The following is an 18734-nucleotide window of genomic DNA, read 5'->3' as shown; positions in this document are numbered from 1 at the left end:
TAAATTCGCAGTATAAAAATACCTATCTACAGGGTACCTACCACAACATTGGCGTACAATTGAAACAGCGAACACTATGAGGGATAGAGGCGTTTAGGCTACAGCAGTGTACAGTCAGTCGAAGGAGAAGTTTTGCTAGCGTATGACCGCCCGAATAGAAAGCGAACGGATGCAACCAGATAGAACAAAATGAATACTTTTCTTCTGTTATTTGACTTTCTAATTTAATACTTTTCATCTATTGTTTGACTTTCTAAGTTACGAATTGGGATGCACAAAAACAAATCTAGAGTCAAAAGAGGGAGGTGGTAATCTCCGAAATAAAACTACCAACCGAGCAACTTTTCTCAACAGGTACCTTTCGAGAGGTAGGCAGCCTCTTTAAATTAAATGCAAAAATCGAACCAATTATCCGTTTATACCTACTTGAGAGGATAAGTATTTAGTAGAAGTTACCCATACCTAATACACGAGGATGCTAGTAACCTCATAAAATAATTACTAGAACCGAATATTAAAATACAGACAGTCCTCATCCTAAATTTGGCATTTCGAGTAGACCTTACATATATCTCACATGATAATTGGCTGAATGGGTAGGCACACAACCTATCGCTAAAAAGCAGGCTAAATGTCGACAAGATTGTCGTGTGTTATCTATGTTATTGACCTAGAAAGGGATGTAAATCCCCGACGATGAGGGAGTTACAACGTTTTCTAGAGGTGGCACGTAACTTAGGACCTTACGTGTCACATTTTCGCGACTAGATTCGTGACAAGGGATGTCATGGTTTTCCCCTTCTACACTCAGTAAAGTAGATTTTCCTAGAGGTGTATGAGATTAGGGCAATTCTGAAATTGGTGATGAGACCTGGTTTTCTTTATTCTGGCGTGACGGTTGCCGATTTGGAACAAGGGGAGACCCGGCCGGTTGTGATATCCAGAAACGCAGATATCGATCGCCTTGCTCAAATTATCATCCATCGGTTTTGTTTGGTAAAGAGGAGGAGCCAATCTTAACTTGAAAAAAATTCATTTCCTTTCCTCTTCTTCCCCTCCCAAAATATATACATGGATGGCGCCGACAACTAACACCATAAATTTATCGTATGTATATCACATATATAAAATCTAACACTTTATTATATTCACATTACCCTACGATAGATAGAATCGCGTAGCTAGTTGGGGGAGCAGGCGACTTAGAAGATAAGGTTTATAAAATGGCTTTAAAACACAGCGGTAATGGATTCAACTCACTCTATCTCAAAAGAACCAAGGGATACCACACATACATAGATAACTAGGTTTCTAAACCGAGAAACAAAAAACCAACACAACGTTCGGTGAAGCCTTTTTATACTGAACCGTCACGTGAAATGAGTACGTTCAAGGTCGTACGTCACGTAGACAAACTAGGATGTACACACTTGAAGAGGTGTGTAATAAAGAGAGAGGCAAGGGATTGAAAGACGGCAGGGAGGACCTTCCTACCCCGGATATATACATAACCAAAGCCTTATGGAAAAGTTACCTATGGGACTTAAAGAAAATTTATCGTAAAAAGAAGAGAAGGAAAAAGTTTGAAGTAGAAAGGGCAGATCATTACAAATTTAATAGGCAATTTTATCTAGTTTCTAAAATGGTAATACTTTTTACGACATCTTCAAAATCAAGAAATATATAGAACATTGAAAATACTTTTTAAACATCAGGTAAAGTACTCACTGAGGTTGGATAAGTAATGTATATGCCTTATGTACCTTTCCATGAACCATTTTATGTCAGTTTCTATTATACGTTTCAATTATTAAAGTTTTCACATACACGGTCGTTTATCGAGTAAGACCTGTAGACAAGGTAAAATAAAATGTTATAATATAATAATATTATGTAAAAGAAAATAAAATTAAGAAAAAAACCACAATATGAAAGATCTTACACACAGCATGGGGGAGGGAGGGGAGGTGGGGAGATCGGTGACCTCTATAGATGGATCGCATCATACGTCAGTAATCGGCACCAGATCACGGCCACATGCCAATGGTTTTGCATTTTGCAAAGGAAATCGTCTCAGGTATACCCCAGGGGTTGCATCTCGGACCACTCTTATTTAATATTTATGTAAATGACATTTACGTAAGTTTTAAAAATACTCTAGAAATGTTGTTTTGTTCATTGGTCAAAAGCCCATTGGAGTATACTTCCACAATGAAATCCTGAATATAAGGTATACATAGATTTAGTAGAAAGTATACAGAATAAATTTTCGAAACATTTACTCAAGAAATACAGCAAAACTACAAATAATATGTTAACTTTACAAAAAAGACGCAAATTCTCAGACCTGTTTTTCCTACATAATGTGTTGAATAATAAAATAGATAGTCCCAAATCCGAATCCGTCATTGGTTTAAATGTTTCAACGAGGCGTACCAGGCACACTGCACTTTTCATATTGAAGCCAACAATACCAACGCAGCAAACAACTCGGTAATTACTTCCGCAATCATAACTTACACCCACTACGAAAAATAACCAGATTAAGACATCTTTTATGATTCCTTTCTAACAAACAAAACTAAGTTGGTAAATTTCTTAGCGTGAAATATTTCAAAAACACTTCGCATGAACAACATATTATAATTCTTGATTTCTGTGGTGTATGTGTGTAAGGGGGACAGCATGAGAGCGAGACAGCGAGTACGAGACGTATATAAGAGATCGTATGAGCGGGAATGAGCCTCTCAGTCCAGAACCGTGATAGTCTTCTTACGAATAAATATTATAATACAAGCATTGTTATTATTGAGTATGTAGAGTTAACATACGTTACAGTGGCGCAGCACGGTAGTTCGTAAATTATTAAAAGTTTACGGAGAATCAGATGATTCAAGAAGATTATTCGAATTTTTTGTGATCACAGTATAGTCTGGCGCTTTTGGGCGTTGGATCGCTAAATTTTGAAGGAAGAAGAAGAATAATAAAAGGCTATCAAATTGGAGAATTCACACGCAGCCGAGGCGAGCACGCAGATCGGGCCGGGCAAATTGCGCGGTAAAAACGCAATTTTACACGTGTGTGGGAGCCGACATTGCAACATTTTGTCGAGAGTACACCGTTACACGGGGTACGCAGAAGATCCAGGATCAAGATCGGCATCAAGGGTGAATTGGCCGGAATCCGGGACCGGGGTTCTGTCGCTACAGCGGGAAGGAAGACCTTGGAAGGTGATCGTGTCCGCAGCTGAAGGGAGACGGAGCCAGAAAAGGGTGCTGAGACGTTGGTGATTCACAGGCTCAGGGCAGGGGCTCGGAGCATAACCTCTGGAAGGGCTGAGATACGTATATTTTATTCAACTTGTTTCAGTTCTTCTCCCAATGGAGGCGATTTGTAAGAATTTGGGGACGTTCTGTTACAGAACGGGAGACTGGTCATTGTTCAGGGAACGATTGGATCAGGCCCTCATTTTAAATGATGATAAGTTGTTGTCACCAGAACGCAAAAGAGCATTTTTGCTGAGTTGCCTCACGGAAGAAACTTTCTCTCTATTATGTGATTTATGTTTTCCAAAAAAGGTTTCTGTTTGTTCTTTTGAAGATTTATGTAAATTATTTGATTCACATTGCAAACCAGTTAAAAATATTTTTGAGTCTCGTGAATTATTTTATAAATGTAAACAGTTTCCTAGCGAATCCGTTAAAGATTACGCGGCTAGATTGAGAGGGTTAAGTTTATCTTGTAATTTTGAGCTGAGATTGGAACCATGTTTAAAGGACATATTCGTTATTGGGATTTTTAATGAAAAATTGAAACACAAGCTATTCGTAGAGGCAATCGATACTTCTTTTACGGATTGCATTAATCTAGCGGCGACGTGGGAACATGTTGTGGCTTTTAAAAAAGTAAATCCGAATTTAAATGTTGTTCATAAGGAAAGCGAGTATTTCCATAAATCCAGGAATAAAAATTCAATGCGGAGTAAATCACCGGTTAATGGTACGTTAAAAACTTGTTTTTTGTGTGGAAAAAAAAATCATTTGCAAAGAGATTGCTGGAAAAAAATTTTGTGTAATCATTGTAACAAATCGGGTCATCCTAGTAATTTGTGTAAATACAATAAAAATTATGTAGGTACTAAAAATAAACGGTTGAATTCGGTGTTCGTGGTTAATAATAATGTGGGGCCGGAACCCACATATATAGATTTGTTAATTGGTAACATAATATTGCCGGCGTTGGTAGATACGGGGGCTGCGATTAACGCGATACCATATGAAGTGTATTTAAGATATTTTGTTTCTTACGATTTAGAAAAGTATAATGTTCATTTGTCAGGGTATGACGGAACGCAGTTAAATGTTTTAGGTAAAGTGAATTTAGAGGTGTCATTTTTAGGTAAAAGTGCGAAAATACAGTTCGTAATAATTAAAAATGGTAATTCTACAATAGTTGGTAGAGATTTTTTACAAGTTTTCGGTATCGGATTAAGTGGAATAAATTCTGTAAAATTCAGTGAGATTAATTGTGATAATCATCTTGTTTTTCGTGAAAGTTTAAAGAAGAAATATGCTCATGTTTTTTCAGAAAAATCGGGTAGGCTTAAAAATTATGAGGCAAACATTGAAGTTAATTCGGACTTTAGGCCAAAGTTTGTAAATCCGAGGCCATTACCTTTTAGTTTACGTGAGAAAGTAGAGATAGAGTTACAGAGAATGTTGCATGAAGACATTATTGAAAAGGTAGAAATAAGCGATATTGCAAGCCCGATTGTTGTTGTAAAAAAGAAAGACGCTTCAATTAGGATTTGTACTGATTTCAAAACAACATTGAATCCTATGTTAGCGAAGTTGAAATACCCACTACCTCGTATTGACGATTTAATTTCATCTCTGAATGGTGCAAAATATTTTGCTAAGATAGACTTACGAAATGCATTTGGACAAATTTCATTGAACGAAAAGTCTAGAAAATTATGTGTGATTAGTACGCATATAGGTTTATTTGCTTATAAAGTATTGCCTTTTGGCTTAAGCACGAGTCCGGCCATCTTCATGCAAGTCATTACGGCGATAGTTGGTGGACTTAGGAACGTTCGTGTATTTTTAGATGATCTACTTTTATTTGGGAATTCTAAAGAGGAATTATTTTCTATTTGTGAAGCAGTACTTAGCAAGCTAAGTGATTGCGGATTAACTATTAATGAAAATAAGTGTTCTTTTCTAGAAACAGAGATAGAATATTTAGGTTATAGAATTTCGCAGAAAGGAGTTATGCCTTTAGAAAATAAAATATATGCTATTACCCAAATGAGTGTACCGAAAAATGTTTCGGAACTTAGAAGTTTGCTGGGAGTTATTTCCTACTATAGGTCTTTTATACAGAATGTGTCAGGTATTTTGTCTCCTTTATACCAATTGTTGAAAAAAGGGATAAAATTTGTATGGTCTCAGGAATGCAATATTGCGTTTGAGCAAGTTAAGAAACTGCTGACGTCAGACAATATTTTGGTGCATTTTGACCCACAATTTCCTATCAAGCTAATTACAGACGCGAGTGATATAGGTATATCTGCTATTATATGTCACGTATATGAGAATGGCATGGAAAGACCGATTGCATTCGCTAGCCGTTTATTGTCAAAAACGGAATTGAGGTATTCCATTCTAGATAAGGAAGCGTGTGCAATAATATTTGGATTAAAAAAATTCTTTCAATATTTATATGGTAATAAATTCGTTCTAACTTGTGATAATAAAGCTTTGGTACATATTTTGAACACTGAAAAACAAGTGCCAATACTAGCGGCAAATAGGCTACAGCGCTATGCGCTGATTTTACAAACATTTGACTATAATATAGAATATGTCAAGTCGGGTGAGAACAAAGCGGATTTCTTATCTAGGTTGCCGGTCAATAGTAATAATAATTTAAGTGATTGTATCGACGAGGTCGACGGTAGCGAATATTTCTTAAATTATATTGGTAGTCTGAACGTTGATAAGATTGAATCGGATTTTTTAAATATAATTGAGGCGGAAACGACAATTTCAAAAGAAACGATGAAGCAGTTTTCGATTAAAGATGTAAACATAGCAACCATTATTGGGTTCGTAATCAATGGTTGGCCGGATAAAAAGTTTTTAAAGGATGACTTGTTAAAATTCTGGTATTTTAGAAATAAATTATCGACTTATGACTCGTGTTTATTTTATAATAATAAATTTGTGGTTCCGAGGGAATTAAGGGAAATCATATTGAATTTCATACATCAATCGCATTTAGGTATTGTTAAATCTAAAAATCTTGCTCGAAATTATTTTTTTTGGTTAGGGATGAACTCAGAGGTAGAAGCAACTGTGAAGCAGTGCGTTCGATGCTTGGAGTGTTTACCCACTCCATGTAAAGTTGAGTTACAGCCGTGGCCAATCAGTGGATTAATATGGAATAGATTGCATATTGATTTCATGGGACCTTTTGGTGGTTACAATTTTTTGATAATCGTTGATGCAACTACAAAATGGATAGACTGTCACATCGTAAATAAAGTAGATTCGTTTTGTACAATAAAAGTTTTGAAAAGATTATTTTCTAATTTCGGAATTCCGGAGCAGATAGTAAGTGACAATGGTACAGCGTTCACTTCAACAGTTTTTAAGGAATTTTGTCATAATTTTAATATTAAATCGTTGACATCTCCTGTCAACCATCCAGCTTCTAACGGACTTGCCGAAAATGGGGTTAAAACGGTAAAGAATTTTTTAAAAAAAATTATGATAAATAATAAATTGCCTGCTGATTTTGAGGATAAACTTTTAACATTTTTGGTTGATATTAGGAATACGCCTTCTATGTCTAGGGGGATTGAACCTAGTAAATTAATTTTGGGAAGGAAAATTAGATCAATTTTTAATACAATCATTCCAATATTAGATAATGTTGAAGGTCAAGGTTTTAAAGGGATTGATAACACGATTAAAGATAAGATGTTATTGAGTCAGCAAAAACAAAAAAAGTATTATAGAGGAAAAAAAATTAAAAAGCACTTTGATGTTGGATCTAAAGTTTTAACCAGGGATTTGAGAAGTGATAAAAACAAATGGATATTAGGAGAAATTTATAAAAGATTGGGGAATAGGGTTTATTTAGTAAAAATTATGTCTACAGGACAAGTGTGGAAACGCCACCATGATCAAATTTCAGAGAGGAAGGTTAGGTGGGGGGAGAGTGACGGGTCTGATGATTTGCTGGACCTGGGTCCACTCTCGGACGTGGACATGACCAAGTTTCCTAATTCCTCTGATTTTTGCAGGTCACCTACACCATGGGAGGGGAGGTTACGCCCTCGAGGACAACGCCCATGCTACACCGAATGAAGAGTCAAGAACATACATAATTACATATAAATTGGAAATTAAATACATAATGGAAATAATTAAATATATTTGGCTTATATAAATTTGTAAAAATAAAAAGATGTAATTATGATTTAAGTGTGGGGGTGTGGTGTATGTGTGTAAGGGGGACAGCATGAGAGCGAGACAGCGAGTACGAGACGTATATAAGAGATCGTATGAGCGGGAATGAGCCTCTCAGTCCAGAACCGTGATAGTCTTCTTACGAATAAATATTATAATACAAGCATTGTTATTATTGAGTATGTAGAGTTAACATACGTTAATTTACTTTTTTCTCTCCACACACTTTCTTCCTTTTATACCTTTTACCTACTCATACATAAATTTAAACTTAAATTCAATGATTTAAACTTAAAATCATTAGTTTTCAAAACAATCTCAGGCGAAATTTCATAATGATATTTTATGGACATACGTAATAGGTACTAAAACTATGTAATAACGAAAAATATCCTTAACTGTATATTTTTGTACTGTGTATGTCTCAATAAATAAATATAAGTATCTGAAAAGAAATTATTTTTTTTCGTGCACATTCTTCGGAAAAATGAATATTGTGTGCATGTGTTTAATCGCGTACTGGAAAGTGGAAATAATTTATTTCTAGAGGGTAGTCATTGTCAACAGCGTTGAAAATGATTTTGAACAGATATTTTTGGTTTTGATCTTGAATATATATTTCGTGTTCGGTAGGACTTAAAATGTAATTGCTTCAAAACGTTTATTTTGATTTTTTCTGATCTTTGAACACTGTAATGTGGGTTCCAAATCACATCACTGATTACCAAATTAAGAGGAGGCTTAATGCCAAATCACTATTTTGATTAATCTTTATAACGAATCGGTGGACATTATAAATACAAAATAATATGCTTTACATAAATTAAAGGATTTCCTATCGTTTTGCTTGAGTAGAATACAAATAAAAAAATAAATTACTAGATAAAAAAATATTTTTTCAATAGAAATGTATGAACGCGTAAAGAAAACAAATATTAAAAAAATAAATTATTATAGCTAAGATTATTTGTGAAACTTCACTTGAATAACTTTTTTGCTTTCTTATAAAATTATTTACAAAATAAATAAAAACCAGTTTTGTGCTTGAAATCGAACGTTTCTAGACTCCGTTTGTCAAGCGATGTTAATGCATATTATCTATAATATTAGGTTTACTAAGAATATACACATTTTTGGATTGTAGCTTCCTCTTAAGAAAATTAATAAATGAAACATGAAGTTTTTCAATTGCATATGGTGATTTGTCACTCTTATAATGAACCCTTTTAGTTTGTGGGCCCTAAATCCATTACTTCACTGCATATTTTCAGTCATTGCCATTGATCCTTCGCCATTTATACCTTTCCTGCATAATACTTAGATTTTTTTTTGTTTCAGGAAAATTCAGGTCTGGTGGTGCCGTGGATCATAGGCTGCATTACCTTCATGTCCCTGGAGGCCATGGCCATGGTATATTCTAATGTGCTGAGAGACCATGTTAACAGGGTGAGTTTTCCAAATATTTTTCTTTCAATAAATATTAGTTATTTGTAATATCTTATCGCATAGATTATTAAAAATAAATAGTTCAAGAATTTTAGAGGTTAGGAAAGCTAAATATACAGGATGACTCAAAACGACCTCTGTGGTTTGAAGTCGTTATAACTTTTTTTTTGTTTCAGAGTAAATTATGATTTGTTTTAAGCAAAATGAACAAATAAGGAATTTTATTGACCTAACGTGAAATGTTACATTTCATAAATTGTGTAATATTGGTATTCAATAGGGTATATTTACCCTATTGAATACCAATAGAGTAAATTGGTATTCAATAGGTGGCTAGATGAGTGAAATCAAAAAAATAACTCTCAAGTGTTTCATGCTCAAGCGAATAAGTAAAAAAAAATTCACTTTCTCATGGAATAAAGGTTTAAACCGCATATCAAAAATTTCCAGCTAGGGCAAAATTCGAATGCCACAAGCGCACAATCGGTTTGTCCGCGGGAATTTTTTTTGTCACTGGTACACGAACGGTTTTCCAGAGGTTAACATCATAATTAGTAAAGATCCAAAAAAGGGAAGAAAAAGTTGCAAAAAATACTTACTAGGGAACCTTATTGATGCAATGAGCATAAATCAGGCCCATAAAGAACGTAAAATGGTGGAGTTAGATAAGTATTCTCTATTTAGACCTTAATATCTTGTAATTATATTCAAAAGGTCACCTTGCCTGAGGCCGTACACAAAAGTATTTTTTTTTTGATATTATCATATTGAGTAAAACCCTTAAAAGAAATATTATTATTTTTTGAGGTAATTTTTTTGGTATTTTTTTGTAGCGTAATCTTTTTGCTGTCACAAATCACAAGTAATTGATTAAGAAATCGTTTTTCATGACTTTTTTTAAGCAGCATCTGCTTTACATTGTCAATGGCTTTTAACAAGTCCAGTTTATAACATATTTACAGCACTCTTGTTAAGGGTTATTTATATTTATAGTGGTGACCGGATAATTCATCACATCTTTAAAAAGTAATATAAAGTCATGGAAAGTGATGAAACTTTATTAACTGGGTTAAGTAGGTTAGGTAAGGTTAAAAGATTTTTTTTTCATCGTTTTTAATGACTTTATATCATTTTTTAAAAGTGTGTTGAATAGTCACTGTGTTGAGTTAGCATGGAAGCATTTATAGTATATTTATGAATTTTATACTTCCTTTTACTGCAAATTTGATTAATATAATATATATTTTTGAATTATTTTATGATCACAATTTTTTTTGTTTTATTTTGTTTAATATTAAATCCATACGATGCCCTGAGGAAAATAATTTCCCTCAGTGCCTTTTCATTGTCATTTTTGGAGATGCTTTGTGGAGGGGTTTTATTAAATAAAGGAAAGAGAGGATGTTTTGGGAAGGGAAAAGTATGAGCGATGGGGTCAGTGTATCCGGGAGTGATATATGAATCCATTCCTTCAAAGAGTCCTCTCCCTATCAGCCACTCAGGTGGTGGACAGACGTATCCGCCACCAAAAACTTTAACAAACTCACTCTTTGGACCCGAATACCCCTGCTAAGTCACCAAACGAGGCGAACCACTTATGGTAGAGGCGTTGGTTACCCAATAAATGGTTCCCGGGGTGGCGGGACCCATACCCGCCTCCCAAATTTAGACAATTCTTGTACAATAGAATTAAGATATATATCACAACAAACACGGTCATTATTCTAAAAGACACTATTCTGTTGAGATTCTGTCGATTTTTTATTTATTATTTTATTTTAATTGAAAATAACAATCCTTGGTAAAAGAATATGAGTTTGTGTCACCTAGTCAGTGGTCAATCGTGGGATTCTTTATAAAAACGATATCATGTTTTATTTTTCTAAAACGAAAATTTTCAATTTAAAATCTTAATTTAAAAAAAAAATTAAAAAATGGATTTTAGCTTAAAAGCTCGATACGAGGCGAGACCGATGACGGAAACCTAAAAACGGGAAAGGGTACGTTAATTACTGGATTAATTGTATGTTTTTGTTCCAGCAATTCGATTCCCTCTGCAAGGCTGAAATGGCGTTTTTCACGTCGAGAGCCGTCATCAATGTAAGTAGGGTTAACTTTTTTATAATTTACAAAAATAAACCCATTTAAATGAAAATTTCGCCAACCCAATGTTTGCGCCGAATGTTTTTGACTTTGCATGAATTTAATTAGAATAATTTTGCAAACATCAGACGTTGTTCTGGGAAGTCAAACCATTTAAATATGCCCATTAAAAATTTGATTGTAAATAAAATTCTAATCCATTAAACGAGTTCCAAGAAAGTACCCATATTTTTTACTGTTATAATGCTCTAAAGTCGTTGTCGTGTCTGATTCGACTTTTCCTCTCACAGGTGTTATCGATGTGGTGCGTCATGCGCTTCTATCACCTTCTCCGTTCTGGAGTGACGTGGAAAGGTCCAGAAGCAATAGAACTCTGATATCTGCCTGTTCTGGTGGCAGATCCATCAGACAGACCCCCTACAGAAGACGACTCCTTACTGGAGGAACGAGAAAGTTCCACGGACGATAGTGGACCAGATTCCGTCTGAAAGAAACCCATCTACCGCGACTCAAGTGAACTTTCAAACAAGGCTAACTTCCGAAGTGTTTTCAGAGGACTATAAATCGTATTATCCACCGAAATCGGAGCATTTATCAGATTTAAGGGCGGGAATAATAAAACTCTTAAAGTAAGGGCGGGAAAAGAGGGATTATCTTTTGAATGGCTTGTTCAAACTTGTATAAAACCCCAAAGAGAAAATTGTACTGAAAAGTGTTTGCAAGTATCTTCTTGAAAAGTAAATATTGTTTCTGTCTGTTAACAAATGAAAACTTTGACTGATAAAATTTAAGGAAGAAATGAAGTGTTATTAATATTTCCGTTTTAGATTTTCCCGACTTGATTGTTGAAAGTTTCGATTAAAGTTTTCAATTAAAAGTTTGAAAGCCGATGGTACTGAAGGGGGATTAAAGTTAATTGTTTCTAAAAAAATGTTTATTCAGTGTTGAAAATTGATGGAAATTACGGTAAAATCATGGAAAAGTGGGACATGGTTAAAAGGCACTTTTTAATTAAAAAAACACTTTGTAAAAGTTTAATAATAACAAGAAAAAATAATTTCAGTAAAAGGAGGAGAAAAATAATGCATTTTAATAGTTATTTCATTCAAAATCAAATCGGTTGTTTACATAGCAGCAATTGTTATTGATGTGAAAGTTTTAAGAGTATTTTTTTATTATTTAATCCTAACTATAACCTGAATCCTCCTGAAAGTTCTCAGTTTGGATTTGATGAGAAATAAAAACAGCCAAAAGAACCTATTTAAGCATTATAACCGTGTCCCGCTTTTTTGTATATTTAATGAAATATTAATGATTTAATTTTTCTTTTTAAATTTTAAACAAATACCCTTTTTAATTTTATGTAGATTCATTGTATTTTTTAAAATTATTTTTAAACTTTTAGTTTTTAAACATAGATGCTCATTGTTGTTAGATTTACTACACAAGTAAAGTTGATAATAAATAAATTATAACTACTTTTCTAAAATTATATATTATATCTGTTGAATATAACCAAGTCGGTTCGATTTTCTATTTGCAATTATTATAGATTTATATTGGAACCATGTACATAGATATATAAATAGCATATGAAAAAGCTTTCTGTACTTTTTTTCACTAGGAATCAGGAATATTATTGCCTACTATTTTTGTAAGTGAACTCAACGCTAATACAAATTTTATTAAGTACAAAAAAGAATGTACCTATTCATAAAATAAATAAATTGTGTCAAATCTTTTAGGCTTTTTTCAAATTTTTTAAAAATATATATACGATTTTCTAAAGAAAAAATAATTTTCATTGTTTTGTTGAAGAAATAAAGAAAGTTTCACCAAAATCCTAATAAAGTAAAACGATTAGGAAAAAATATATTTTCTAAATTTTATCAAATCCGTCAAATTTCGCAAAGAAAACCAAGGAGAACAGGATGGTGTTATTTTTATGTAAATTTATAAATATGTAATATAATTAAAACGTTGAAAAAAAAAGGTCCGAAAATTTTGTAGTTTTTTACTTTAATTTAGTGAAATTACAAAAAAAAGTTTGCGAAAAAGCGTTATATATAAAATCTCATAATGTCAACAATATTCATTATTTATTTGGTATCTGTCTATCAGTTAAGAATTAGATCTGTACTTACCCTTAAAATAAATAAATTTCTTGTTGTTATGAAAATGTTTTTGTTAATCCCTTATTATATTAGGTAAACGATTTTATACACCATCTAAAAAACTAGTAGGTAGGAGATGGTTTAATTTCGACACAAAATAAGGTAAATAATGCGAAAAATAACAAATCTAATGTAAAATTCCCACGACTCACAGATTTCTCAAAATTCACACGCCTCAAAGATTTCTTATTTTACGCGATAATATATTTTCATTAAATCCTTCTTCAGACCCTCATATCTTGGTTGAATTTCATTGTGACACTTCGATAAATATAGCGCTACGTAATAAATCGTTTTTGTACGTTCACTGAATAGATATCACAATATATTAATGTCACTGTTTGTGTAATGAATGATATCACAATCACATACATTGACATAATATAAACCCGTCAAGGGCACTCGCCACTTTGCCGAGCCGTTTTTAGGCCAGCTGGGTCACTCTATCAAGAATTTTACTTTTGTTTAAATGAAGCTACTATTAAATGATTCTTAACACCGCCGACTGTCCCTACACGGCACAATTAAAAAATATATATACCTACCAAAAACGTTTGTGTTCTCATCGAAGGCCGTTTGTTCTTGTTTTGAAGATCATACAAAGGAAAAATAGAGGAAAATAATATTTAAACACGTTCTCATGGCAGCGAACAACACAAGAACAGCCTTAGTTTCTGGCGTACCACAGGCAGTCCCGACAAGAGACAGCAAACAGGGGGATGGATAATGTTACTAAGACCAATGAAACAAGGCTTAAAATAAATTTATTCATTTTTGGGAAAAATATAGTTGTTTTTTTATCAGTTTCTACTTCTTTTGTGTGGTATATAGCAAAAATAAACTACTGATTAATTTCTTTATATTTATTATATTATTTAAGCTTTGTGGTTTCACCTATAATAAGACAAAATTTTCTTTACATTAGCTCCAAATAGGAGGCCCGAGGAAAAAATCCTTACGGCCTACATCATCTTAGGGGATGCTGTGTGTATTTTTAGTGAAAAGAAGGTGAGAAAGGTATCAGGGGTGGGTAGGAATCTGGTGTCCAGGAGTCATGGACGTATGAAGCCATCCCACCCACCAAGGTGCAAGGCGATGGGTCGAGAGAGACTCCAACTGGAGAGGTCACCCGGTCACCCCATGAACTTGGGGTGACCTTCGGCAACATATAAAGAAAATGAAACTTGTAAGAAAACAATTTGAAACGAAAAGACGATCGCTACAAGTGGGAAAAAATTATTTTGTTTATTTTGGTGGTAATTGAAGATGTCATATTAAAAGACTGGATACAATATTAATTAATTTCATTATAGAAATTATATAAAAAACAACAAAAATCACTCTTGACTATAATAATTCAATTTTTTTTCTGTGTTCATTTGTCATTTATCGGCAACAATGAAAAGACAGGATGCGCATAAAACAAATTAAATTCAAAACAGAATTACTTAAACAACAATAGTAAAACGACGTATTAAAAAAATTGTATTTTAAGGAATTTTTATATTTATTCAGTTCGCAACTGAAAATGTCCATGAAAATTTAAATATCAGCAGTTTTTAGGAACCGTGCAAAAACAACGATTTTTAGGAACAAAGGCAATGGAGGTAGAAATACTGGTTTGTGTTTTCAGCATTAATTCCTTAAGGTATTCAAAAACTAAAAACTCCGTTTGAAATGATGACTCCGTGATGAAATACTTTTTAAAATTATTAATAAAAATATAGTTAAAATTAAAATCTTAAATGCGAATATGAATAAAAAAATAATATGGGTCACCCTACTTTCTTTCTAACAAAAATTATAAAAACATACGCATATAATTAGACAAACGTATTACAAACGTTACAATCACCTCAGTTACTGTCGTTTTATATAAAAACATACGCATATAATTAGACAAACGTATTACAAACGTTACAATCACCTCAGTTACTGTCGTTTCATATAAAAACATACGCATATAATTAGACAAACGTATTACAAACGTTACAATCACCTCAGTTACTGTCGTTTCATATAAAAACATACGCATATAATTAGACAAACGTATTACAAACGTTACAATCACCTCAGTTACTGTCGTTTCATATAAAAACATACGCATATAATTAGACAAACGTATTACAAACGTTACAATCACCTCAGTTACTGTCGTTTCATATAAAAACATACGCATATAATTAGACAAACGTATTACAAACGTTACAATCACCTCAGTTACTGTCGTTTCATATAAAAACATACGCATATAATTAGACAAACGTATTACAAACGTTACAATCACCTCAGTTATTGTCGTTTCATATAAAAACATACGCATATAATTAGACAAACGTATTACAAACGTTACAATCACCTCAGTTACTGTCGTTTCATATAAAAATGATTAATGAAAAATTCACGAAGAGTCATTTTTTTTCCAAATTGAGTTTAGAACTTTTGGTTTCATCAAAGTGCTCATTTTAATTCTTCTGTGGTCAGTTTCTATATTTGAACATAAATTATAATGGATTTCTCTTTTTAAATAGTCGTTTCTTGCACTATTTTCATGTATAATTTCGTAAATATTTTTTATATATATGTATGTAAAAGCCTTAAATAAAATAATTTCATTTATTAATAGAATTTAGTATGGTATATAGGTGAATGGAATTTGATGCCAAGTTTTAAATTCATTTATGTTTTGTTCATTTAATGTGAATTTAATAATGACGACCTACTTACTAAATGTGGTAAATATACAGAAAATAGGAACATTCTTATTTTATTTATTTATTTATAATGTATTACAAAAAACATGGTAAGTAACACATTATTCCCAATGAGTTAAGATAAAACTCATTACGGGAAGTACATACACATAAAATACATTTTACAAGGATATTACACTTTTAAAAAAATACAACATATTGAAAAGGAAAAGAAAAATAAATAAAAAAGGAGAAATACATTGTTAAGAATAGAGATTTTAGAAATACTGGAGACATCTATACACATGAAACATAGTAAACCAACATATGAAAGCGAGCGAAAATTCACTAGTTTAAAAACATTTTCAGGAAATAATCTTTAAGCGTTTTAACTAATATTTTTTTGTTAGTTACTGATTGCTTTATTTCATTATGTAATGCATTGTATTGTCTATATGCAATATATTGTAATGAGTTAATACCAAATTTTGTTGTGTGGGTAGACGATGCTAGGTGTATTAGATTTTGGGACCGTGTTTTGTGCTGGTGTATGTCTGAATTAAATGCTGGTTTGATGTTTGTGTGTGAGGATCTATGTATGATTTGTAATATTGTACAAGTGATATTGTATTTAGGTAGAACCGTAAAAGGAAGTATGTTTGTCTTTAAATATATATCTTTGATATGTGTATCCCACGGTAGACGGTAGATATTCCTTATTGCTCGATTTTGAATCACTTGTATTTCTGATATTTGTTTTTTAGTAATAGTGCCCCAGATACTAACTAAATAACTCAGATGGGAGTGAATCATCGCATAGTATGTGGCCCGTAGTAGAGATGTAGAGAGAAGACCTTGGAGTCGGTACAGTACGCCGGTTATTGGGGATATTTTAGATTTCACATGCTCAACATGGGAATTCCACGAAAGTTTAGAGTCTATTAATAGCCCTAAATATTTCGTGACTTCTATATTTTGGAGCTTCTCAGTTCCAAGTGTGATATTCATGGGCACATAATCCTTATTACCGAAAGTTAGGTAGTGCGTTTTTTTTATATTGAGGCTCAATTTATTAATACGCAGCCAATTAGCTAGAATTGAGACATCTACATTCATTTGAGACTCCAGGTCACTCAGGCTTGTACTGTGATAATAGATTACAGTGTCATCCGCATAAAGTTGGAGGTTTCCAGAGATACCACATTTAGTTATGTCATTGACATATAGCAAGAAAAGCAGAGGCCCAAGAATTGATCCCTGTGGCACTCCACATGTGATTTTACCTAAGCCACTCGAGACACCTTTGACTTCAACAAGACAAAATCTATCATCTAAGTAGCTTCGGAGGAGATTTAGGGGCTTCCCAACAATTCCCAAATATTCCAATTTCTTTAAGAGTATTTCATGATCGACCGTATCAAATGCTTTTTTGAGATCTATAAATATGGCTGCCACATATTCACCCTGGTCTATATACTGTTGAAGGTTGGAGATAAAATCAAAGGCGGCACATTGAGTACTAGAATTTTTCCGAAAGCCATATTGTTGTGGTGTAAGGATATTATTCGCAGATATGTATTTTAGGAGTCTATTTTTGATTATGGTCTCAAATACTTTTGAAAAAACCGATAGAAGTGATATAGGACGGTAGTTAGAGATACATGTTTTACAGTCTCCTTTGTGTATAGGTATTATCTTCGCTAACTTTAATTCATTTGGAAACTTTCCCGAGGACAGTGACCAATTAAAAAGTTCTGTAAGGTGACCCGCTAATTCTTCTTTACAAGTCTTAAGACCTGATGGTGTTACTCCATCGAGTCCCGGTGCTGCTTTCAGCTTAGTTTTAGAGATGATCCTCAGTACCTCATCTTTGTTTGTCCTAGCCATGTACAAGGATTGGCAAGCCTTCGGTTCCACAAATACGGTATTACAGTCATCCGGGAATGACGGAATGGTAGCTGCTAGCTTTTTTCCTATTGAGAGAAAAAAACTCATTAAATGCGGATGCTATTTGGCTCGGATCCTTAATTACGCAGTCATTTACCACGAGGGATTCTATTTCGTTAGTTGGTTTATGTGTTCGGTTTGATAGAATAGAGTTTATGATTTTCCAGGTTTTAGTGGGGTTATTTTGGTTTTGTTGAAAGCTGTTCGCATAATATTTGTGTTTTAGATTTCGCCTATAATTAGTAATGGTATTTCTCAATCTCTTTTTAAGTGTTACAAGAGTAAGATTACCAGGGTCTTGTTTCCACTGCTTGTGAATCTGGTTTCGTTCTTTAATTAATGTATTTAATTTGGAATCAAACCACGGAGTATTCAGTTGTACCCGACTTCTTAATCCTGTTTTTGGTGAAGTTGTACCTGATTCTATTGCCTTTTTAATGTGATAATTGAAACTTTTAAAAGGGTCTTCTGCGTTGCTTAAGTTGATCGTGAAATTGTTATCAAGAAGATAGGATTTTACTGACATACTGTTGATGATAGGTCTCGTAATCCGGGATTTGGTTCTATTATTAAAACATTTTTTTAAGTTGTTCTTATAATCAACAACAAGTATATTATGGTCACTAAGTGGATCATCAATATTCGATATAGTAGTCTGAATGTTTTGCCTATTTGATAAGATGTGATCTATTAAGGTGCAGCTTGTATCAGTGACTCTCGTGGGAAATTTTTTTTTTTTTTTTTTTTTTTATTATTTTAATATACATCATATGGGTTACATTAATACATACATATTTTGCAAAATATAATATTAAGGTTCATATATGGTCATGTATACCTTATCAGAAAAGAGGAGCTCTTGTGCCTGATAAGGGAGCCACGATTCTTACTTA

General features: G+C 33.1%; 1 protein-coding gene across 2 annotated transcripts in view; it reads left to right on the top strand.

Annotated features, from left to right (window-relative positions):
• LOC149423750 (uncharacterized) overlaps window positions 1–12463 on the top strand; it is a 103999-nt gene extending 91536 nt beyond the window's left edge. For both annotated transcript variants that reach the window (XM_089632098.1, XM_089632099.1), the window contains 3 exons: window positions 8817–8924; window positions 10965–11024; window positions 11318–12463. In XM_089632098.1, coding sequence (XP_089488224.1) covers window positions 8817–8924; window positions 10965–11024; window positions 11318–11404 — 255 coding nt within the window. In that variant the 3' untranslated portion in view covers window positions 11405–12463. The remainder of the gene's footprint in view (window positions 1–8816; window positions 8925–10964; window positions 11025–11317) is intronic.
• The last annotated feature ends 6271 nt before the right edge of the window (window positions 12464–18734 follow it).

This window comes from Hesperophylax consimilis, chromosome 5, assembly GCF_061612785.1.
Source record: "Hesperophylax consimilis isolate HC1 chromosome 5, BYU_Hcon_1.0, whole genome shotgun sequence".
In the NCBI taxonomy this organism is placed as follows: domain Eukaryota; kingdom Metazoa; phylum Arthropoda; class Insecta; order Trichoptera; family Limnephilidae; genus Hesperophylax; species Hesperophylax consimilis.
The sequence above is the reverse complement of the archived record's forward strand: the minus strand, read 5'-3'. Positions and strand labels throughout refer to the sequence as shown.